This window comes from Pezoporus flaviventris, unplaced genomic scaffold (assembly GCF_033815535.1).
Source record: "Pezoporus flaviventris isolate CSIRO_AGI_PZ_B2104156 unplaced genomic scaffold, CSIRO_AGI_Pfla_v1 ptg000257l, whole genome shotgun sequence".
Taxonomy (NCBI): domain Eukaryota; kingdom Metazoa; phylum Chordata; class Aves; order Psittaciformes; family Psittacidae; genus Pezoporus; species Pezoporus flaviventris.
In genome coordinates, this window is record NW_026892804.1 from 190,792 (window position 1) to 215,314 (window position 24,523).

A 24,523-nucleotide genomic window follows, 5' to 3' on the forward strand; every position below is an offset into this window, starting at 1 on the left:
CCACGAGCATCCTTTGTCTGTGTGTGACTTTGTGCCCATTTCAGGTGTTTGTTTTTCTTCTGAGTCACTGCAAAAGAGGGAGGCCAAAAAATACTGTCTTGTACCATGTTAAACAACCCACTATTATTGTACTGAGTTCTTTAATGGCTTTTCCTACCATTTAATACCTCAGCATCCCTTTTTGCTTCTCCATCAGTGGCATCCTGCCACCAGCAAGGGAAACTGCTGCTGGGAGGCAGAGTCTGGCACCCAGCACCCAGCCCAAGTGACAGCATCAGCCCAGCAGTGGTGATGCTGCATGGAGAGGGCTCTGCAGGGGATGGGCGCTGGGTTCCTCTGGGTCACATCCGTCTCCAGTCTCTACGAGTGCAAAACTCACCCCCATTGCAAAGCTGCTTCTGAAGCTGGATCATTTCTCCTGCATCCAACCTGCAGTAAGTGCAGGGAGCAGAACACTGGGGATGCACCCGATTTACACCCAGTCAGGGCACTTTGGCTTCACAACATGACCCAGCTTCAGTGTGTGCTTGAGCCCAGGACCCCCCCCACCCCGTGCTGGGCTGCACCCACAGAGCATGAGCAGCAGCTCAAGGAGGGGATCCTGCCCCTCTGCTCTGCTTGGTGAGACCCCACTTACAGCACTGGGTGCAGCTCTGGTGTCCTCAATGTAAGGACATGGAGCTGCTGGAGCAAGTCCAGAGGAGGCCATGAGGATGCTCAGGGGCTGGAGCAGCTCCCATAGGAGCCAGGCTGAGAACGTTGGGGCTGGAGAAGAGAAGCTGCATGGGGACCTCAGAGCTCCACGTGGCTGAAGGGGGATGCTGGAGAGGAACCTGCATCAGGGGCTGGAGCGATGGGACAAGGGGTGATGGGTTCAAACCTTCATGGACTCACAAAGACACTCCCTGGTATTTCCCACATTGTGCAAACCTCCTTTTCCCCAGCATATGCTGTCCTGGGAACATGGAAAAGCTGCAGCCACCCAGCCTGCACATGCCCCTTCCTGCACGCCTGCTGCTCCCCAAGGATTCAAGCGATGGAGCCCTCTCCATCACTTCTTGTCCTGCATCTCCTCGCTACTGCAAACAGCAGCAACCAGTGGCACCCGCTGCCAAACCCCGCCGGGCAGTGCTGCCTTTGAGCTCTTCATTTCAGAGCATTCATTTCAGTTTGATTTCTTGGCTACAACACAAAAGCTGTGAGCTGGGTGCTGAGTGCTGATAGCAGAGCTCTGCTGGGCACCCTAAGGCCTCCCTTCCTTGACCTAAGTGCCATGTGTGCAGTAAAACCACACACAGGCTCAGCACAAGGGGCTGGGTGGTGCTGGGCACCAGAGGAAAGGGATCTGGGTACTGCAGAGGCAGGTGAAGCATCCTTGGAGGATGCACAAACCAGCCTGGAGGCATCAGTGACTCCAAACCCTCTGCCTGGCCCTGGCCCCACTGGGGTGATGCTTTGAGCAACACCAACCAGGGCTGGCCCCACATCTGCACCATGGTTCTATGAGAGGGGTGGGAGCAAGCAGAAACCCCCCTGGGTGAGTCCTCCTCACCCCACAGTGCCCCAAAAGGAGCAGGAAGGAGCTGTCCTCATGCAGCAAGGCCCAGGCTCTCCTCTCCAAGCTCTGGCTGTTGGCAAGGGGGTCTCCTCCAGCACTCAGCTCCTCTGCTCAGCAGAGGAAGATGATGCTCGGGGATGGATTGGTCTCAGTTTCAGTCCTGACCAGGGCCTGGGCTGCAGCCAAGTGCTTGAACAAACCAATGCCATCGCCCCACTGCCCAGACTGGGAGCAAGCAGGTAAAATTCACCCAGAAACAGAAGACTGTGCAGGCAGCAAACCCTAAATCCTACCTCCAACCACAGCGTGGCACTGCTCCAGGGCAGCAGGCTCCGGAGGCAGGAGGAAGGGATAACACTGGGCTCTTCCCAGAGCATCCAGGGCAGCACAGACAAGGAAGGCGGTTGGCACGGAAGCAGCATGCAACAGGGAAACTTTATTAACAGCCTCATGACAAACTCCCAGACCACAAAGGTGTAAAACAGCAACCAGAGATGCACTGCTAGGACACGGCTGAGCATGAAACGCAACAGTTCTGCGCAGCTTCTGTGAGTTATTTACCCAAGAATCATTCCTACTGCAGTAAGAACCTATGGCCCTGGCACAGTTCAGCTGAAGACACGCTTTGGCAGGAACAAGTAGTTATTGTAGTGATGCACCAACAAATCACGCTCTTCCCTACCTGTAGTAGAGACGCTTTGAAAGCCAGGGTGGTAAAAGAGACACTCAGAGATGGGGAATGTGTAAGTAACTTCATATCCCATAAGCTTTGGGCTTCTTTTAAGGAGAGGGAATGGGGTGGGGAGCTTGCTTATGAGTTACTTGGCTATAAAGAGCCTGCAAGTAGATCTGCCTGCATTGCCTTCGGTGAGAAACCAGCTTCAGTCAGAGGAGAATCACAGAGCTCCACATCTGAGCCATTTCCAAAGAAAAGGGAACCCCAAAGCAGTTTCACTGTTCTCCTCTTGGTGAACGTGAACAAAACCAACCCAGGCTGCAATCTCAGCACGGGTTGAGCTGTTCTGAGGAGCCCAAGGGAATGAAATGCTCCCAATCCTATTACAAAGCAGATAATCTCCTGGTGTCTTTTCCAAACCCACAGCACGAGTGAGGAATTCCTTGCCACTCAAACGATTGCTTTGCCATTCAAAGGGTGAAATCCAGCCCTGAGCAGGGGGTACCGAGCACACAAGTAACAAAAGCGTTATCCCGCCTGCCTCACCGGATGACTTTCACCCTACAGGCTTGAACCTGCTCTCCGTGGAATGGTTCCCACCAAGTTCAGGAGTGCAGGATCAAGCCTGGGGTGACGTGGCCGGGGCAGGCACTGGTGTTTCTCACTCCAGTTCCTTCTCCACTGCTGGAATTCTGCAGCCAGTTTGTCCTAGGAAGGCAACAAAGACTTTGCTTTCTGTGGTTTCCCCCCCTCCCATGGAACGGGTACCGCTGCTCTCCACTCCCGGCATTACTTCCGGAAGCTTCTCCTGCTGGACGAGGTCGTGGTGACAGTGTAGGACTTGGTGGCACCCCCGGAGGAGAAGCCGAGGGCTCCGCTGCCCATTCCTGAGCCCAGGCTGAGGCCTCCTCCGAGTCCTCCTCCCAGCAATCCACTGGAACTGGCAAAGCCACCTCCACCGCTGGAGCTGACCACGGCTGCGGCACAGAGAGAAGGAAACCAAACGTGAGCATCAGGGAGCTTCAATCCCGGTTTGGCACCCCCAGGAAAGGGCAGCAGCGAGAGGAAAACTCTCTCTGATCCCTACAAAATGCTCCTCCCCTGATGCATTTTTGCCTGGAGCGTGTTTCTGTGTGCTAAGGGCACCTGAGGGCTGAGCAGGCTCCACCACCAGCACTCAACCTGGCTCAGGACCCTGTGCAGCATGGAGAAGCCCATATCAAACACATTCAGCTCATCTCTTGGTGCACCAGAGAGGCTGTGGGCATGTGGTCCAACAGCAAGTAAACGGATGGGAAGTAGAGTCACTGGTTTAGAGCTGTAGACAGCACCTCCAAGACACCAGCATCTCTCCAAAGTCCAGGCAAGGTGAGCACCCAATGCTCCCCAAGCTGGAAAGACACCCTCTAATGTCACCTTGGCACTAACTTCCAACCCAGGGAATACATTTCCTCATTAGCACGTATAAAAATGGGAGGAAAGGGAGACCAATATTGCCCCAAGTTCAACTTCATACAGAGGAGCTGGAGCTGAAGTCTGCCACGGAGGCAACAGCATTACCGAGGTCTGTCTTGGGGGGCTCCCATTTAAGAAGGGATTAACTGGGCTGCAGAAGCTAAGGCAGGGCACTGAGGCTCCTGCACGCAGCCCCAGCTGGTCCCCACCTGCATCTGCTCTGTGTAACTACCATAAAGCACAAAACCAACTCACAGATGTTGACGCTGCCAACTCCATCACCTGCCAACCTGTTGGAGAAGACAAAACACAAAGGCAGAAAGGAAGAGGCCAGGTTAGACTCTGCATTACTCAGTGCTCCCCCAGGGCCCCGGTGCTGAGGGTGAAGACAATGGCAATGAGTTATTGCTGTTGTAAATAATTCAAACAAGATACGTGTGCCATCCAGTGCTTTGCTCTGGCCCTACAGTTACAGTTCTGTTATCACCTGGGCAGAGGGGGGGCTGAAAGAGCACAGCAGCTCTGTCCTAATTCCATGGGGATTTGAGCCACTTGGGAATTTCCTGCCATGGCACTGAACAAAGGATGGGAGCAACTCCTCTTCCTTCTTTGTATGTTTTCTCCAAGAGCATCACATTCTCCCCAGGACTTGCCCCCAGTTTGGCTCTTCACCCAAAGCACTTTCAGGACCAAAACGCAGTTGAAAGTGCACAGTTCTCTCTTCTGGAATTCCTTGGGAAAATTGGGATTGGGCCCTCACAATGTCCCAAGCAAAGGGAACAAAGGGTTGGACCTGCCCCATGTGAAACCCTCACCTGCTCTCCTCTCCCTCCAGCAGCTTCCTGTAGGTCGCGATCTCGATGTCCAGGGCCAGTTTGACGTTCATGAGCTCCTGGTACTCACGGAGCTGCCGGGCCATGTCCTGCTTGGCCTTCTGCAGGGCTGCCTCCAGCTCCTCCAGCTTGGCCCTGGCATCCTTGAGGGCCAGCTCCCCGCGTTCCTCAGCCTCGGCGATGGCTGCCTCCAGCTTGGCGCGCTGCAGGGACAGAGCAGGGCACATCCGCGGGCATCAGTGGGCATCTCACCTCCTTGGTGGAGGACACTGCTGCCCATGGACTTCTGAACATCTCTACGTATCTGCTCAGCCCTGGAGCCTTCTGCTCAACTGAGATCCCTTAGAATTCATGCCTACACACTGGTTTGGACACTGGATGGAGATCAGCTGCAAAGGAAGCTCATCTCAGGCCAAGCTGTGCTCTTCTCATAGGCAGACCCTATTCTCTCCACTGGCCACGACTGTGGAAGACTTTCTTCAGGGGATCCTCAGCCCACCCACACCTCACACAACACTTGGGGTTAATGTAAGCTCATGGTTTCTCTCCTATTTATTATGCCCCAAGAGCTTGTTCGGTGCCAGCTGGTCTCCACCAGGCTTTGATGTGAGGCAAGAGCAGACCTGCAGTTAACAACCAATGCAGACCAAAAGCATCCCTGTGGGGCCACATCAAGCTGGCAGCCCTAATGCAGCCTCAGCTGTGCCCCTGCACCTCCACAAAGGCCCTGTGCTTGCCAGGGAGGCCTCACAATGAACACATGTACTTTATGCTCTCATCCATTATTCAAGGGAGCTGCACCGGGTCAGCTCTTGGCTCCTAAGCGTGCATTGAAGCCTCCCTGCCCTGAAACCAAACAAACACAGAATGGATGAATCACAATGGCTTATCTCCAGCTTTGTGCACCCTGGTTATTCACCACCACCTTCCAGCCCTCAGCCATTCACTGGGCTGGCTTGCACCAGCCGTTTGATGAAGCGATAAGAGCCCTGCAAACAGAACGCCCATACAGCTGCAAAATTCCCTCCTGTGCCCAAACATGGACAAGGATCCCAGAAGAGAGAAGGCCCAAGGAATGTGTGGGGCCGAGAGGGAGGCCACACGCAGCAGTGCCCTTTGGAGACGGCTCTGCATCACTCCCCTCTGCGCTACTGCATCACTCCCCTCTGCGCTACTGCATCGCTTGTGGGCTCACCTAGAGTTCAGCTATAAACATATAGACCCTCACCTATAGTTTAGGTAGAGAGAGAGAGACTCACCCATAGTTCAGCTGTATAGAGATTCTCACCCATAGTTCAGCTATATAGAGATTCTCACCCATAGTTCAGCTATATAGAGATTCTCACCCATAGTTCAGCTATATAGAGACTCTCACCCATAGTTCAGCTATATAGAGATTCTCACCCATAGTTCAGCTATATAGAGATTCTCACCCATAGTTCAGCTATATAGAGACTCTCACCCATAGTTCAGCTATATAGAGACTCTCACCCATAGTTCTATATAAAGAGAGACTCTCACCTATAGTTCAGATACATACTCACTTATAGTTCTATACAGAGACTCTCACCTATTGTTCAGATACATAGAGACTCTCACCCATAGTTCAGCTGTATAGAGATCTACCTATAGTCCAGTTATATACAGAGAGAGACTCACACTTATAGTTCAGCTATATAGAGACTCTCACCTACAGTCCAGCTATAGATACACGCAGACTCTCACCTATAGTTCAGCTATATTGAGAGACTCACCTATAGTCCAGCTATAGATACACGCAGACTCTCACCTATAGTTCAGCTATATTGAGAGACTCACCTATAGTCCAGCTATAGATACACACAGACTCTCACCTATAGTTCAGCTATATTGAGAGACTCACCTATAGTCCAGCTATAGATACACGCAGACTCTCACCTATAGTTCAGCTATATTGAGAGACTCACCTATAGTCCAGCTATAGATACACACAGACTCTCACCTAGAGTTCAGCTATATTGAGAGACTCACCTATAGTCCAGCTATAGATACACACAGACTCTCACCTAGAGTTCAGCTATATTGAGAGACTCACCTATAGTCCAGCTATATAGACAGAATCTCACCTATAGTTCTATATAAAGAGACTCTCACCTATAGTTCAGATACATAGAGACTCTCACCCATAGTTCAGCTATATAGAGATCTACCTATAGTTCACCTATAGATACATACAGACTCTCACCTATAGTTCAGCTATAGATACACACAGACTCTCACCTATAGTTCAGCTATAGATACATACAGACTCTCACCTATAGTTCAGCTATAGATACATACAGACTCTCACCTATAGTTCAGCTATAGATACACAGACTCTCACCTATAGTTCAGCTATAGATACACACAGACTCTCACCTATAGTTCAGCTATAGATACATACAGACTCTCACCTATAGTTCAGCTATAGATACATACAGACTCTCACCTATAGTTCAGCTATAGATACATACAGACTCTCACCTATAGTTCAGCTATAGATACATACAGACTCTCACCTATAGTTCACCTATAGATACACAGACTCTCACCTATAGTTCAGCTATAGATACACACAGACTCTCACCTATAGTTCAGCTATAGATACATACAGACTCTCACCTATAGTTCAGCTATAGATACATACAGACTCTCACCTATAGTTCACCTATAGATACACACACTCACCTATAGTTCAGCTATAGATACATACAGACTCTCACCTATAGTTCAGCTATAGATACATACACTCTCACCTATAGTTCACCTATAGATACACACACTCACCTATAGTTCAGCTATAGATACATACAGACTCTCACCTATAGTTCTGCTATAGATACACACAGATTCTCACCTATAGTTCACCTATAGATACACACAGATTCTCACCTATAGTTCACCTATAGATACACACAGATTCTCACCTATAGTTCACCTATAGATACACACAGACTCTCACCTATAGTTCACCTATAGATACACACAGACTCTCACCTATAGTTCACCTATAGATACACACAGACTCTCACCTATAGTTCACCTATAGATACACACAGACTCTCACCTATAGTTCACCTATAGATACACACAGACTCTCACCTATTGCTCACATCACATCCCCACCTGGGCCTTTGCGTTTTCGATCTCCGCCTGCAGCCTCTGGATCACGCGGTTGATCTCCACGATCTCGTTCTTGGTGTTGCGCAGGTCATCCCCGTGCTTCCCTGCGGTGACCTGCAGGGCCTCGTACTGCCACGGGGAGCAGAGGAAGGGGTCAGGCTGGCACTCCGGTGCCTAAAAGCCCCCCCCGGCCATGCCATGCGGATGCATGGACTAACAGAAGCCTTTCTGCCTCCCAAACTCACCTTGCTCTGGTACCAGGACTCAGCCTCCGCCCGGCTCCTGTTGGCAATCTCCTCATACTGTGCTTTGACCTCTGCAATGATGCTGTCCAGGTCCAGGTTTCGGCTGTTATCCATAGACAGCACCACTGAGGTGTCAGAGATCTTGGCTTGCAGCTCTTGGAGTTCCTGGCAGTTGCATTAAAAAGAGTACCATCAATCACTGGCTTTTATGGGCCTCTCTTTTGGAAGCCAATTAAAGAGAGAATCCAAGAAGAAAAGGGAAAGGGAGGCAGCTAACAAGAATGCAATCAAAACAGTCATTAATTAGAAGGAAACCAACCGAATCACATCAACCTTGCAAAGCACAAAGTAACCGGCAGAGAAATGAAGATACTCATCAGCCACATTCTGACAGCGAGGCTGGGTTATCCCATTCCTGAGATAAGCGCCCAGCATGGAATGCTCAATCCAAGAAACATGAGCATCAGCTTCACAGCAATGCAAGGGCCAAATTCCACCACCCCACCCAAGGATGCAACGTGTCCAGTTCTTACCTTGCAAATAATGGGCAAGATAAAGGAGTCTGGGACAAGGAGCTTTCCTTTCTGTCCCTCTCCCAGCACACAAACACACAGGCACACACCAGCACTACAGCCCTGGCTATAGCACACGAGTTTCCCATGTTTTCACGCTAACAGCATCAATAAATCCATTTCACATCCCAGTTAGGGAGAAATCACTGTGACAGCTCACAGAGCAGTCCACTCGCAGGTCTGGTTTTGCTCATGGAAGGGAACACTCCGGGTCTCCATCACCTCTCTCATCTCTGGAAGCAGCACATTCATTCTCTCAGCCACCAGTCACTGTTCTTCCCTCCCTGGTGATGCCAGACTGCAGCAGCCCCCCGAAGCACAAAGGAACTTACTGCTTCATAGAGAGACCTCAGGAAGTTAATCTCGTCTGTGAGTGCATCCACCTTGGCCTCCAGCTCCACTTTGTTCATGTAGGCAGCATCCACGTCCTGCAAGAGTCAGAATCCACTGAGATTGCTGCAGCTTTCAGCACTAAGTCCACCCAGCCTGCAAAAGCAGTCAGGAGCCCACCACGCTCCCCAGGCTCTCTATGTCCCTCTGCCCAGTGATCCACCATGTCCTAAAAGTCATCTACCGGTGCACTCGATGCTGCTGATGTGCAGGATCCCTTCTGTTCTGTAGATCCCTGGAACTATCTTTGCAAGCCCAATGCCAGTCTGGACAGTCAAGAGAAGCCTTGGGAAATGTCCCAGAGATACAGCCATAATCCAGGACACCCCTGGGCTCTGCACTGCTTCCCAGCTTCCTAGAGAGCCTCCAGTGCCTACTGAGGCAGCCTTTAGTCAGAAAGGAGAGCTCGAATTCTTCCCCTGCAGGTCTCTGGGCACAGCTAAAAGATGAAGGGACAGCAAAGCAAATGTAGGGCCAAAAGGGGGAGAAGGGCTGCAAACACCCATGGTGAGCCCCAGGGGACGTCCCTGCACGCACCTTCTTGAGCACCACAAATTCATTCTCTGCTGCCGTGCGCTTGTTGATCTCATCCTCATACCTGCCAGGAAGGAAGGCATTGGTGAGACGTTAGAGCCTGGGGAAAGGGGAAGCATCACATCAAGAGTTACCCTGAGGGGTTTTAATCTCCCTCCGCTTCTGTCTTTGCGAGCAACCTCATCAAAGCCTATGACCTCCCCAGAGGCAGAGGCTTCCTGCGTGCCTTCTGCACAAGAGAAATGTATGCCCCGTTTCCAGGGTACTGTTGGGATGAATTGAAGCCTGAAAGCTATTCTGGTCCACAACACCACAGCCACTAACGTGGAAAGCCTTTCTCACCCCTGCTTTCCCATATTCCTTAATATTCACTGTGTTTAAGAAGGTTTCTGCTCCTTATCCTCACTCGTGGATGGCTGCAGGACTGCAGCGTAGGTCCTGAGGCTCCCAATTGTTTCCCTTACCCCTTGAGAGAGCAAATACAAAAGCAGGAAGGGATCCCAGCAGGTTCAACCAATTCCCCTCTGCTGGTCTAAGCAGCTGCTGGTGCTGCTTTCACCGTGCACTTCCCTATTCCAGGCGCTTGAGAGCACTTTGCAGGTGTCCATCACAGGCCACGGCCCTGGTACGAGCTGAGTGTAGTGACCCTCATTCTGCACAGAGTGGCTCTGCTTCAAAGCTGCTCCAGCTCCTAGAGCTTGCTACAAGCCCTCTTCAGGTGATCACCTTTAGAGGTAATGAGCTAGATGCTCAGCAGATAAAAACCATGCTCTGTTGGCTTTACAGCATCACTGCTTTGTTCCTGCCTCTCGGGACCTGCCTTACACCAGCCACTGCTGAATCAAACAGCCGGATCCTGCTGTAGGAATCCTGAAAGCCAGCCAAGGAGCAGAGCAGGAGCCACCTTCTCTGGCTGTTTGGGAATTGCTGTTGCCAAAGCCAGAGCACTGCTCTCTGTTTACACAGTCCCTGCACGGCGAGCGCTGGCATTTGCCTTCGCTTGAGCTACTTCACTTTCAACAGCCTTCATGTGCTGCTCCGCACTGGAAGCTTGCCCATCCCACTGGCACACACGGATGCCGTCCGAGGCGCATCAGCTGCATCCATTGCTATGGCAGGGTAATAGGTGACCTGGAAATGATGTGCCCCTGCTGCACAGGCACAGCCTGCAGGGCAGAATGGACAAGCAGGGATAGGGAACAGGGCTGAATTGCTCGGGAAGGGTTTGTGGAAGTCCTCATTTCCCGGGGGAACCCTGACTAAGCTGCCGAACCAAGTGACAAGTCATGCCAGGAACTCCCAAGGTGATCCGGAAGCCTGGGGCACTCTCACACCCTGGCATGCCCTGCGCCAAGCCACGTGGGCAGAGTGAATCCAGCCTGCTCCTACCCTTGCTTGCTCTGAACCACACCCTTAGGCAATGCAATTACTGAGTAAGGGACTGAATCTCATCCCCTGGAGCCTGATGCAGATAAATCTCCTCCTCCCTTACCCCGGATGTGAACTGAGCATCATTGTGTAAACCAGCCCTAGGAAAAAGAGGCAACAGACACAGAAAGTGCAGTCCTGGTTTGGGTATTCGACTTGGAGCATGACATTTCCTTCATAGGAATGGGCAGAGGCAGGTTCTGAACTCCAGTTGCTACATCCCTCTGCTGCACGAGCATTTTAGGCTCCTGATCCATAGAATCACAAGAGTGGTTTGGGTTGGAAGGGACCTTAAAGCTCAGCCAGTTCCTACAGGGTGCTCCAAGCCCCTGTGTCCAACCTGGCCTTGAACACTGCCAGGGATGGGGCAGCCACAGCTTCTCTGGGCACCCTATGCCAATGTCCTACCACCCTCTTATAGGGAAGAGCTTCTGCCTAAGATGTAACCGAAACCCTGAAACCCGTTTCAGTTTTAACCCCTTTTGCTATTCCCCCAGTCCCTGATGAAGGGAAATTCCTGCTTTCCTTCTCATAGCACAACCAGGGTTTGGTCTCACATGGACCTGTAACAAGGAATTACAGGAATAAGAACGCTCCTCTCCCCTCGCATTCCTGTGCCCTGCAAGTAAAACGAGGGCTGCAATTCCTCTGGGTGCAAACCAGCTCCTTGCTGCTGCCTTGCAGGGATGAAACCTGGGGCTGAGCAGAGCAGGAACAAGGGAGCAGAGTCGGAGGAAGCACCATTGCCGTGCACCTCCTTGGGAATGGCTGGGAATGACCTTCCCTAAGCACACCCCAGAGATTACCAGCGCTGTTTGCTTTCAGTTCCTGCTGGATCCAGTTTGCCAGCTCCCTCTTTGCTTTCTTCCCTTTTCTATTCAAGGCATTCGCTGGGTTGGGCCGCACTGGGACAAAGGCTGCTTTCTTCAGGGGCCTCCTCCCAAGCGACACGGTTTGGACTGAAAAGCAGCTTCAAAGTGGCAGGTCCCCTGCTCCATTTACCTGCCCACAAAGCGAGCAGCAGCTCAGCCGCTGCTGCAACCTGCTGAGCTCCATGGGCTTCCTACAGAGCCCCAGGACAAAGCCACCCCTGAGGAGACCCCAAAGCAAAGCTTAAGGGGATGGAGCCACTGGAATCATGTAGGAGCAATCCAGGCAAGGAGCCAGGCAGCTTCCCTGCACTCAGGCACCTTACTCATGGCTAGAAAAATCTCCCCCCTCAAGCAAAAAAGCTGGAGACATCTCAACAAGCTTCTAACTGCAGCTACGACCATTACACCAACCCAACTACACCATTACACCAACTACACCATTACACCAACCCAACTGCACCATTACACCAAGTACACCATTACAGCACCCCAACTGCACCATTACACCACCCCAACTACACCGTTACACCACCCCAACTACACCGTTACACCAACTCAACTACACCATTACACCAACCCAACTACACCATTACACCAACTACACCATTACACCAACCCAACTGCACCATTACACCAAGTACACCATTACAGCCCCCAACTGCACCATTACACCAACTCAACTGCACCATTACACCAATCACACCACTACACCAACTCAACTACATCATCACACCAACTCAGCCACACCGTTACACCGACCCAACCACACTGTTACACCGACCCAACCACACTGTTACACCGACCCAACTACACCGTTAGACGGGAAGATGATACATTACTTGGTCTTGAAATCCTCAACAAGATCCTGCATGTTCTTGAGCTCGCCCTCCAAACGCCCTTTGTCATTCAAGAGCCCGTCGAGCTGCCGCCGCAGGTTGCTGATGTACGTCTCAAACATGGGGGCAATGTTGCTGCGGGTGGTTTTCTGGTCCTGGAGGAGGCTCCATTTGGTCTCCAGCATCTTGTTTTGCTGCTCCAGGAAGCGGACCTGGAAAACGATGCAGGGGTCATTTGTGAAAGCAAGAGGAAGGGGGAGCTGCCTCGGAGCTGATCCCGGGGCAAGGAGAGCCTGGGGATGGTAGCTGAAGAATTTAGATTGCCCATAGGGAGCACTGTGAGGGGGATAAAGACCAGGAGGGAGCAGTTATGATTTCAAGGCTTTGGATGGACTCAAGATAAGCAGATTTTGCTTGCTCGACACTTGACAGAAGCCATCCACAGACCTCAGGCAATCACCCAAACTCCAGGTCTGGATTCCTTGCATGTTGAGGATGCCAGAGCTGAAGTTTACACAGGCCATAGGATCAATTAGTGCAAGAGAGTAAAGCCACAGGGTGGAGGGCAGTGCAAACACAGCAAGGTCTGACTTACATCAAGACCTGTTCTACTGGGAGGATTCCTCTCCAGGCGGCCCCCTCCTCCCTGCATTTGGCAGAGGTGTGCTTGGGTGCAGACTGGATCTTTAAAGCCTGCATCTACATTATGGACAATAGCTAAATAAACTAAAGAAGCTATTGCCCACCCACATTATGGGCAAGAGCAGCTAAAGAATAGGGGACACACACTAAATAAAAGCTATTTCCCATCCACATTACGGGTAAAAGGGGTACAAAGCAGGCCTAAGCAGGGCAAAACCCTTTACAGAAAGCCATGGGTAACTGCAGAGGGCTTTAATAGGAGTTATTGTCTTGCAGCAGGCAAATCACACCGGGCTCCTGAGGACCAGGTCCTGAGCCCATCCGTGAACCCCCTCCCATTGGCTTAAGCGAGCTTTGGCCCAGATTTGCTCACCAGGTTTTTCCCCAGCACCCCACCTTGTCGATGAAGGAGGCGAATCTGTTGTTGAGGGTCTTGATCTGCTCCTTCTCCTCCTTGCGCACCCGCTGGATGTTGGGGTCGATCTCCAGGTTCAGGGGCGTCAGGAGGTTCTGGTTGATGGTGACCTCCTGGATGCTGCCGGAGCCGGGCGCCCCAGCGAGCCCCATGCCCCCAAAGCCGTAGCCAGAGCGAACGCTGTAGGAGCTGCCCCCCCCGAGGGACACCCGCTTGCTGCCGGAGCCCAGGCTGTAGAGGCTGGAGCTGCCGAAGCCCCCAGCCCGGCTGAAGCCGGAGCCGCCTCCGAGCCCGCGGGTGGAGGAGACGGTGCTGACCCGCACGTGGCTGATGCCAGGGCCGGCGGCAGAGCGGGAGCTGAAGCTCACAGAGCGGGACATGGCTGCTCCGAGGGGGCCGGCGGTACCCAAGGCCTCGGGGCTCAGGGAAGCGGAGCTGGAGCGCAGGGAGAGAGTGAGCGGCGCGGCGGCCGCCTCCCCTTTTATCCGTTAGGAGAGCGGGGCTTGGCCCGAGGGCAGGAGAGGAATCGTTTTACTGCGGGGAGCTGGGAGTGCCCGGCAGCGCCCAGCCCCTGCCTGCGGGGAGAGAGGAGGGAAGGGACGGGCAAGGGACGGGCAAGGGACAGGGAAGGGATGGGGAAGGGACAGGGAAGGGACAGGGAAGGGATGGGGAAGGGACAGGGAAGGGATGGGGAAGGGATGGGGAAGGGACAGGGAAGGGACAGGGAAGGGATGGGGAAGGGACAGGGAAGGGACGGGCAAGGGATGGGGAAGGGACAGGGAAGGGACAGGGAAGGGATGGGGAAGGGACAGGGAAGGGACGGGCAAGGGATGGGGAAGGGACAGGGAAGGGAGGGGGAAGGGATGGGGAAGGGACAGGGAAGGGACAGGCAAGGGATGGGCAAGGGACAGGGAAGGGATGGGCAAGGGACAGGTAAAGGACAGAGAATGGACGGGGAAGGGAGAGGGAAGGGATGGGCAAGGGACAGGGAAGGGACAGGGAAGGGACAGGGAAGGGACAGGGAAGGGATGGGCAAGGGACAAGTAAAGGACAGAGAAGGGACGGGGAAGGGACAGGGAAGGGATGGGCAAGGGACAGGGAAGGGACAGGGAAGGGACAGGGAAGGGATGGGCAAGGGACAAGTAAAGGACAGAGAAGGGACGGGGAAGGGACAGGGAAGGGATGGGCAAGGGACAGGAAAGGGATGGGCAAGGGACAGGGAAGGGACAGGGAAGGGATGGACAAGGAACAGGACACACCTGGTGCTTCCCTTCATCTCCGCCGCAGGGGATGTGACCCTGGAGCCCCTGGTAGGGGTTGTAACGGGACAGCTCCAATCCCCCTGTCCTCAAGGCTCCTGCATTCCTCTGCACTTGCCTAAACGGAGGTTGAAAGGAGAAGGAATATGAACTGATTTGTAACTCTCCTGCAGTAACACAGCAGGAAAGAGGGAAGAGGCCTCAGCTTAGTGCCTGGTCCAGCTTCGTTTAATACACAGCAAAGCCAGCTTCAGCCTTGCACACTCACCCCCTGCTCTGCCAGCAGCAGGGCACATCAGAGATGCCACTGCTGGCCCTGGGTTTGCTTCCTCTCTCCTGTTCGAGTTAACATCAAGGTGGTTTAGGTGGGCAGCCCCGTGCCCATGGAAGCAGCCAACACACTGGTCCAGGCTCCAAAGGAGACACGTTTCTGCTTAAATTCCTGTGCAGGAGAGGCAGAGACAAGAATGAGCTGCATGGGCGAATGCAGAAGGCTGGAAGGGACTATCAGGCATGCCTCCATGGCATTTCAAAGTCTGGCCTGAATGTGTCACCCTTCATCTCTCCCCCTCACCGGGACAGCCAGATAGCGCTGGCTACACGTTCTGGCCACAGCCTGTTACAGGCATGCACTTCCTTCCTTGTGGGAGATGGGAGCTGGCTGGAGAGCCCGCTTACTAAAGGGAATTCTCCTTCTGAAGAGGGAAAGGGGGAGATTGAGCCAGCCAGAGACATCCAAGGCAATATTGCTCCCTGCCTGGGAGCTGGCTCGGCTTCCACCTGCAGAACAGATATAACCCAGTGCGGGTAAAGCACGCTCCCAAGTTACACACACCCAGATTTACTAATGGCTGATGGGGTTCCCTTTACAGAGCTGCAGGTCCTTTGAGTTCACAGAGCTGCTCCCCTGCAGCTCCCTGCCTTGTCTTGAGACACAGGGGTTGAACTGAGTGTGATTGAGATACGCTATCAGCAAGGCAAAGCTGCTCTCAGCAGCTGCAGCAGGAAGAGCAGCTCAGCAGCAGCAGAACTGAGCTCCCCTCTGCTTTGCACTCAGTGGAAATCCACCTCCTGATCTCAACCACCACGTGCAGCACCACTGATTTTAGGTAAGGATGAGCCCGTCTCCCATTCAAAGCTGAAGGAGAGGCTCAGGAGGGCCTCATTCACCTTGCTGCTATGCACTCCCCACTCCCAATATCACAGCTAACCCAGATCCCCTGCACCCATCCCGCAGAGGGAACATTCTCCGTTGAAATCCGGTTTCAAGGCAGGTTAAGTCAGAGCGGGATCCGGCAGTGCCGAGCTGTCGCGAGCAGTTTTGCTTGTGTTGCTGGGTGCCATGGTGACACTGCACAGTTTCACAACCCAACAGGCTGGTAAATGCTTCCAAGCCCATTGAAGTGACCTCCGGGGATTCAGGTTTGGTGGCTGCTGAAACACTCTCTTGGGGAAGTGAATGCTTTGACACTGTTGGTGGCGGGACGGTTGTGTTTGGTGCCACAATAAGCCAGCCCGGTCCCTGCACACCCCGAACAGCCCATCACTGTGCACCGATGCTCACAAAGCCACTGAAAAAGAGCCACAGACGGCCACATCCCTCCCTAAACCCTTGGGAAAACAAAGCAAGGTCTCAGTTCCAGCCCAGAAAGTGCAGGGGGATGTAGGCAGGGAATCCTGTCCGAATGGAAGAGGAAGGAGCCTTCGCAGGCGAGCAAACCCACGTGTTAAGAACACACTGAGCAGCGACAACCCGCTGCTTCCCCATCTTCTGTCCCTACCCCACGGCTACCCCTTGCTGTGTCTTTCGAGAGCAGTGTTTGGACTGGAAGCCTCCTGGAGCAGGGAGTGCCCCTGGCTCTGGTGTTTGCACAGCACAGCTCCGGTTTGCGATTGCTGCTCCCAAGTGTTTCGGCGCTGAGTCATCAATTACTGAGTGCCCCAGCACTGCACAGGGCTGCGGTGGGCTCATGACGGGGGTATCGCGATAGCACCGATGGGGGTGTCACCACAGGGCTGTCAGAAGGACACTCTCAAGCTGTTGCTCTTGCTAACAGCACCCTAAAGCAGTACTTCCACCACCACCTGCAGCCCTACAACCCCCCATGCTGTCCTCGCAGCAACCCCTTCCCAGATCTCCATCACCTCAACACGAAACATTCCCAGCTCATCCCTAATTCCTGTGACTCCAGAGGGAACCTCCCAACCGCAGGCCCCATGTGCTGACAGCCTGATGAGCCCTGCTCCACGAGGTGCTTATCTCCCAGGAGGTTTTATTGCTTTATGTAGTCCTGCTGCCTGTGTCACTCGGGCTGGAAAGCTCCATATAATGACGCACCTCTTCGGAAGGCTCTTCAGAAAGGCACCAGCAGCTTGAGCCTTGGTTCCAAAGGTTGGTACCTCACCATAGCTATTGCCTGGCAACAGGAACCCTCCTGCCATAACGCGGGGCCTTACATCTCCTAGGAAGCTCACCCATTGGTGTCTTTAGTGCTCTGCCACTGCCCGACTCCAAAACCACTGGCTCTTTAGAACCTGGTGTGATTCCCCTGTTAATGTGAAGTCACCCCTTTCACTGGGTAAACTGAATGGGCTGAAGGAGGGGATCCTGCCCCTCTGTTCTGCTCTGCTAAGACCCCACTTGCAGCACTGGTGCAGCTCTGGTGTCCTCAACATAAGGACATGGAGCTGTTGGAGCAAGGCCAGAGGAAGCCATGAGGATGCTCAGGGGCTGGAGCAGCTCCCATAGGAGCCAGGCTGAGAACATTGGGGCTGGAGCAGAGAAGCTGCGTGGAGACCTCAGAGCAGCTTCCAGTGTCTGAAGGGGGCTACAAGGATGCTGGAGAGGGACCTGCATCAGGGGCTGGAGTGATGGGACAAGGGGTGATGGGTTCAGACTGGAACAGGGGGAGTTCAGGTTGGAGATAAGGGAGAAGCTCTTCCCTATGAGGGTGCTGAGGCGCTCCCTATGAGGGTGCCCAGAGAAGCTGTGGCTGCCCCATCCCTGCAGTGCTCAAGGCCAGGTTGGACAGAGCCTCGGGTGAGGGTTGGAACCGGATGACCTTCAGGTCCTTTCCAACCCAACCCATTCTGTGATTCTAAATCTTCACCTGTTTCATGAACAAGCAGCTTTCCTGAGCACCTGAAACCACCCCGTGGCCTCCCTCTGCTCCAGCACCCTTGCCTCGTGCATCGGTATTGTTTGTGCGGTGCCTCCATGCAGTTCTGCACGTGGAAACCGTATAAAGGGAGGCATCACCACAGGGACGAGCAGGAAGCGCTGGACACAGCTTGCCTGGGGTGGCAGAGCCAGCTCCATGCTAACAAGGCTGATGGCAAGCTCCTGTCCCTGCAGGAGCTCTGTGTCACTTCTGCTCTGTTGAGGCTCGGAGGCTCTCAGCTCCTTGCTGCCTGGGAAGGTGCCTGCTGCTGGCCACGTATTCCAGCACCAAGAAACACCTCTGTGAGTCAGAACTGGCCACGCTTGTTCCCTTGCTGAAGCCCCCATAAAGCATCACTCTAAGCCTCAAGGTGTTTAGATAACAGCACACACCTTACAGTGAGGTTGTAGTGAGTGGGGTTGGCCTCTGCTCCCAAGGAACAAGGGATGGGACAAGAGGAAACAGCCTCAAGCTGCCCCAGGGCAGGTTTAGATGGAGCTGAGGAACAATTCCTGCCCCAGAGGGTGCTCAGGCATTGGAAGAGGCTGCCCAGGGCAGGGTTGCAGTCACCGTCCCTGCAAGTGCTCACATGCATGGGTTAGTGGTGGCCTTGGCACTGCTGGGGTAAAGTGCTGTGGCTGCAGCAATGGGAACCTCTGCACGTTGCCATAAGCATGGACAAAGCAGCAAACCCAGCCCATGCAGGGCTGTGGGATCCCTCCTGGGGACACCAGCTCCTCTCTGTGCCTGACACACAGGGGACGCATCCCAGCTATGGCCTTTCCCCCCCTCCAGCCTATTTTACATTCACCTACAGCTGGGTTGTTTCCCCTCTCCCCCAAATTGCCAGATCTTATGATTACAAGAAAACATGAAGGAATAACTATAAATATCGTTCTAATTATGTATAATCATAATTACATGGATAATTTTTACATGAAAGTTGAAAGTCACTCCCACAGCTAAAGCCTGAAGGAAAAACAACCAAACAAACACCTTAAAACACCACAATTCCCAGGGCCGGGGTGGAATTGCAGCCCTGGCAATGCTGGGCTCAGGTCTTCTGGAATCACACGGATCAGAAAAGAATGGAAAACCCACGTTCTGTCCCCACAAAAATCCCCCAGGACTGGGTGGTCAGGGATGGGAACAGGCTGCCCAGGGCAGTGCTGGAGTCACCATCTCCAAGGCTCATGCACCGTGTAGATGAGGCCCTTTGTGACATGGGCTAGTGGTGGCCTTGGCAGTGCTGGGGTGGTCTTAAAGGTCTTTTCCAACCCAATTCTTTGATTCTCTGAGTCCTGCCCATTGGATCTGTTGCTCTGTTCAAGCTCCTGCCAGCTGAGCTGACCTAACTGTGGATACTCACACAGTACAGAGCAGGCAAAGTCAGGTCACATCAGAGTCCAGCTATCTCAATAATACACGCTGGCCAGCCCCAAAATACAGGGCAAGTATATCTCCATCCTCTGGCCATACTTCTTCAGCCTCCAGCCATGAGCTGTTTAACCCTTCCCAAGGTGGAGGTTGCACCTTGACCGGCACGTTTAACCGCTGCTGATGCTCCTCACCCCATTGCTGCTCCACTCCTCACTTAACTCAGCCCTGCTCACTCCAGCCCGCGGCCATGAGATTGCACATGGTGCGAGGAGATCTTCCCCTGTTCCTCTTTTCATTAACTCCATTGCAAACTGATGTGTCCCATTCAGAGAAGATGAGGAAGCTGTGAGGTCACCTCCCCACAGCCAAGGGAACACCTTGGAGCTGAAATCAAAGCAGTGCAACGAGGCTCAGCGCTATTGCAGGAGTCCGTGGGCCTGATTCATGTCTGGGTTAAAGGATAATGCTGCCAGGTGAATGGAGCAAGGAAGGAGGGGGATGACCCAGCACAGTCATCAAGGAAAAATGCTCTTATCGAACCTCTGTTTTGTCTGACACAGCTTGGGCAGAGCCAATGGCACGCCGCCACCTTGCACCAAGTGATCCTCCAAGCCCAGGGAGGATTAAGGGCTTACTTCCCCCAAGCATCCACCACGGCACCCATCCCAACTCCCTGCGTTTGTACAGCCCCTGGCACAACGCAATGACTGCGATTCTTAATAGCTGCCCCAACACAAATAACCCCCTTCACCCTGGTGCCTCCACGGGAACAGAGCTGCTCCACGGGAACAAAGCTCTGGCCCCATTCACAAACTCCAAGAGCTTTTGGAAAAATCAAAGCTGTCCAAACACATTTGTCACCCCAAAGTGCTCCTAAGGAAGAAAAACAACCAGGGAAAACACAGAGCTGTGGGTAGTGATTTAGAGATCAAGTGTCCCGCAGGCAGGATGTACGTGGGAGAGGCAGGAGTAAAACCCGTATCGCCTCCCTCCGCTCCCTGCACACGGAGCGACACGGTGCCAAACACGGCCTGGGAGGATTCCTTTGAGTCTTCAGGCCATTGGATTGCAGAAACTCCATCACATTCAGCGTACAGGGTCCTCCTGAGACCGAGGGTGCTTTGTATCAGCCAGGTTTGCCAGAGCCAGGACAAGCACTGGGGATGTCACAACAGGGATGTTTCCCCTGCAGGAATTTAACACGGTGTAAAAATGGGAGCAGAAAGAAAAGGCAAATCAAATGCACACAACGAATTTGCCCCAGGGATGTGATTGGGGCTGTAACAGCAGGCTCTCTGCTTGTAGAGGGTGCGATCCAGCTCGCAGGGAGACAAGGGGTATTCCTACCATTGCAAACACAGGAAACACAGGCACAAGAGAATGAGGCTGCCAAGCTCAGCGCTTCAGTCCTTCCTACCCGCCTGCTCTCACACCAGCCTTATCTCAGCATTCCTATCTCACCTCCAGCACCCAGTTTTAACCCAAACAGCACAGAGCTGGAAGCTTCCAAATAGGAGGCAAAAGGAAGGCACGAGCCCCCTTTCCTTTGGTCTTCTCCCAGCTTGGGACTTGGTATCAGGTTTTTACAGTACGAGCAAAGGGCAGGATTGCAGCCTTGGACCTGTCAGGGAGCCCAGCCCTGGGTGCTGATGGCAGCAGAGGGTGTGGTGGGGCTCTCAGGCACCAGCACAATCAATACATTCAGCGATGACAATAATAATCAGCAGCAGCAGCAGCATTATCTGGCACCTTCCCACATCCCCTGTGACATGGATGGGGCCTGTGGGAGGAGAGGGAAGATCAGGTCCAGCATCGCATGGACCCCCACCCATGCCGCTGCTTAGAGAATCCTCCTCCAGCCCCAGCACCCATCCACACCCAACAGCCTCCCAAAGCCACCTCCAGCAACAGGACATGGAGCTGTTGGAGCAAGGCCAGAGGAGGCCATGATGATGCTCAGGGGCTGGAGCAGCTCCCATAGGAGCCAGGCTGAGAACATTGGGGCTGGAGCAGAGAAGCTGCGTGGAGACCTCAGAGCAGCTTCCAGTGTCTGAAGGGGGCTACAAGGATGCTGGAGAGGGACCTGCATCAGGGGCTGGAGCGATGGGACAAGGGGTGATGGGTTCAGACGGGAACAGGGGGAGTTCAGGTTGGAGATAAGGCAGAAGCTCTTCCCTGTGAGGGTGCTGAGGCGCTGGCACAGGGTGCCCAGAGAAGCTGTGGCTGCCCCATCCCTGGCAGTGTTCAAGGCCAGGTTGGACACAGGGGCTTGGAGCACCCTGCTCCAGTGGAAGGGGTCCCTGCCAGTGGCAGGGGGTGAAGCTGGAGGAGCTTTCCAGCACAAACCAGTCTGGGATTCTATGGTTCAATGAGGACAGTGCAGGATGAGAGAGACTTGGCAGGGAAAGGAGAAGAGAACAGGGAAAGGAAGAGGAGAACAGTGCCAGGAGTGAGACCAGCTCTGTGTGATGCTGAGGATGCTGCTTCCTTCCTGCACACCTCAGGCTGCAGAGCTCCTCAGGGCAGGGGAAGAGCTTTATTGGATGTGCAAAGGGGCAGAAGGGCCCTTGAAGCCAGGACTGAGCTCCCGGTTCCCCGCGCGCACCCGGCATGAATCAGTGGCACAGGATTTCACCCCAGGAGCTAAAATCCAGGATGAATCAGTTCTGGTCCCAGATTTAAGAGGGATTAAGCCTCGCTCCTGGGCTCAGCGCTCGCATGGCCCTGGCACACACTCACACACACGGGGTTGTGTGGGGCCATCGCATGGGCACACGCAGCAGCAGCGCTGCATCACACTGTCCCCTTAAAGCCAAGCTGGAGCAAAGCAAGTGGGCAATTCCTTCCCTGTCATTAAGGTGCTGGCTTGGCCCCATGCCTGCACCTCCTGCTCGCTCCAGACCTGCTGAGCTATGCTACAGGGCACAGCGTTTGGTACCAGCCATCCCCTCGCAGCCATGTCGGGACGGATGCGGCTCTGGATGCTGCGGTGCTGAGAGCAGTTCCCCAGCCCCGGGATAACCCCAGCACCAAACCCACCCACTGCAATCGCCCCTCTGAGCAGAGCCCTGCTGCTCTCCACCCGTGTGCAGGGGTTGGGTTGCATCATGTAGGAAGCATGGAGTGTGACAAACCACCCCGGGAAGGCTGAAGGAGGCATAGGCATGGCTGAGAGCCTGCTATGCATTCATTCTACAAGTGCAGGTGGCACAAGGCAAGTGGGAGACTGAGCTCCCATTCAGTCGTACCCATGGCAGGGGGTTGGGATTGGGTGATCTTAATGTGCTTTCCAATGCAAATTACCCCTCAGTCACACAGCAGCTGCACCCAGCAGTGGCACCATCCCCAGCTCCCATTCCCACCCTCTCCATGCCCTGCTCCCAGCTCATGGCTCCCACCCGATGCCAAATGCAGCAGGAGCCCAAATCCCTGTTCTCGCTGGGGAAAAGAAACACCCAAAGAGACCCCACCTCCGGTGCCATCCCTGCAATGTCTGGCTCATCCCATACGCTCATTTGAGGAGAGAAGCCACTGCAGTGGCATCGCTCTGATCAACCTCCAGTGCCCACCTTGGGGCCAAATGATCCCAATGCAAACGTCCACCTTCTATGACTTTGATGTCTTAGGTCTCAAAGATCCCAGTGGATTTTAGCCTCAGAACCCCGTGTTGCAAAACAGGTAGGTGCCCTCATAAATATCCACGCAGCTCATTAAGAGCTGAAGGCTCTTGGTACCCACTGACACACAATACATCATTATAAGTGCTGCAGAGCATGTGAGAATGACAGACAATGCAGTAACAAACTGCCTAATTAAAAGTGACAGAGCCAGATTGGAATCAGTGGTGGATACTGGGTGCTGTCGGAAAGGAATGAAGTCATTTGCTCAGGTGTGGATTGAGAAACACACACACAGTAACTCCTCACGTTGCATGGCTCAGTTACGCTGTTTTTATGAGCTGGGACATTGAGAAAGGAGAAGCCATTTGCCAAAGTAACAGGACAGGTTCCTTTGGGGAAGGAATTGTTCCTCAGCTCCATCTAAACCTGCCCTGGTGCAGCTTGAGGCCGTTTCCTCTTGTCCCATCCCTTGGTCCTTGGGAGCAGAGCCCAGCCCCTCCTGGCTCCATCCTCCTGTCTGGCACTTGGAGGGAGCCAATGCAGAGGCACAATCCCTGCCCTGGCCCTGCTGCTGCCTCACTGGTGCTGAGCCAGGCCAGGATGCTGGGGGCTTCCTGGCTGCCTGGGCACAAGCTGCTCCTGCTCAGCTCCATTCATCCAGCTCCTTTCCCATGGGCAGTTTCCAGCCGCTCTTCCCCAAGCCTGGAGCCTTGCAGGGGGTTGTTGTGGCCCCAGTGCAGGACTTTGCCTTCTTGAACCTCATCCCATTGGCACAGCCATGGAGCCAGCCTGGCCAGGGACATGGGAGGATCTCACACCCAGAGCTGCTTGCCCAGCCCTCGGCAGGGCTGGCCGGTATCACCCAGGCTCTTGGTACAGTGCCTAGGGAAGGAGCCTGCAGCAGGGACAGATGCTGTCACCACCACTCCATCAGTCCTAGCAGGGCTTTTCTCCTAATACCTGAATTTCCTGGAAACAACGAGAGCAGGAGCGCAGAGGATGGGCTGGAACCTCCCTGAGCACGAAGCCGACGTGGGCACGTCCCGTCCTGCCTCCCAAACCCTCCTGTAAATTCTTTGCGAGTGACGTCTGCTTTGGGAAGTGATTTAAGCAGAAGGGTTTAGCTACCCGCTGTGGCACCCAGGAATCCAAAAGGAGGAAGGAGGGAATGCGGCTGGCAGGAGGAAGGGGATGGGGATGGGGATTGGGATGGGGATGGGGATGAGGACAGGGATGGGGATGGGGATGTGGACAGGGATGGGGATGAGGATGGGGATGGGGATGGAGTGGGGATTGGGATGGGGATGAGGATGGGGTGGGGATGAGGATGGGGATGGGGATGGAGTGGGGATGGGGATGGGGATGAGGATGGGGTGGGGATGGAGATGAGGATGGGGTGGAGATGGGGATGGGGATGAGGATGGGGTGGGGATGGGGATGAGGATGGGGTGGGGATGGGGATGGGGATGAGGATGGGGATGGGGATGGGGATGAGGATGAGGATGA

General features: G+C 53.9%; 1 protein-coding gene across 1 annotated transcript; it reads right to left on the reverse strand.

Moving 5' to 3' along the window:
- Positions 1-1,974: 1,974 nt before the first annotated feature.
- Positions 1,975-14,181, reverse strand: LOC133263231 (keratin, type II cytoskeletal cochleal). The gene is made up of 9 exons (XM_061442946.1): positions 13,579-14,181; positions 12,544-12,752; positions 9,408-9,468; positions 8,813-8,908; positions 7,909-8,073; positions 7,667-7,792; positions 4,505-4,725; positions 3,945-3,979; positions 1,975-3,211 (listed from the first exon to the last, which is right to left on the reverse strand). Exons 1-9 carry the CDS (start codon positions 13,975-13,977, stop codon positions 3,024-3,026), a joined length of 1,500 nt encoding a protein of 499 aa, XP_061298930.1. The 5' UTR covers positions 13,978-14,181; the 3' UTR covers positions 1,975-3,023.
- Between the last annotated feature and the right edge of the window lie 10,342 nt (positions 14,182-24,523).

Coding starts and splice junctions, on each gene's coding strand:
- LOC133263231 (XM_061442946.1), bottom strand. CDS start 13,977: ATGTCCCGCTCTGTGAGCTTCAGCTCCCGCTCTGCCGCCGGCCCTGGC. Junction 8,909..9,407: donor AATTTGTGGTGCTCAAGAAG/GTGCGTGCAGGG, acceptor TGACTCTTGCAG/GACGTGGATGCTGCCTACAT. Junction 4,726..7,666: donor TCGAAAACGCAAAGGCCCAG/GTGGGGATGTGA, acceptor CTGTCCCTGCAG/CGCGCCAAGCTGGAGGCAGC.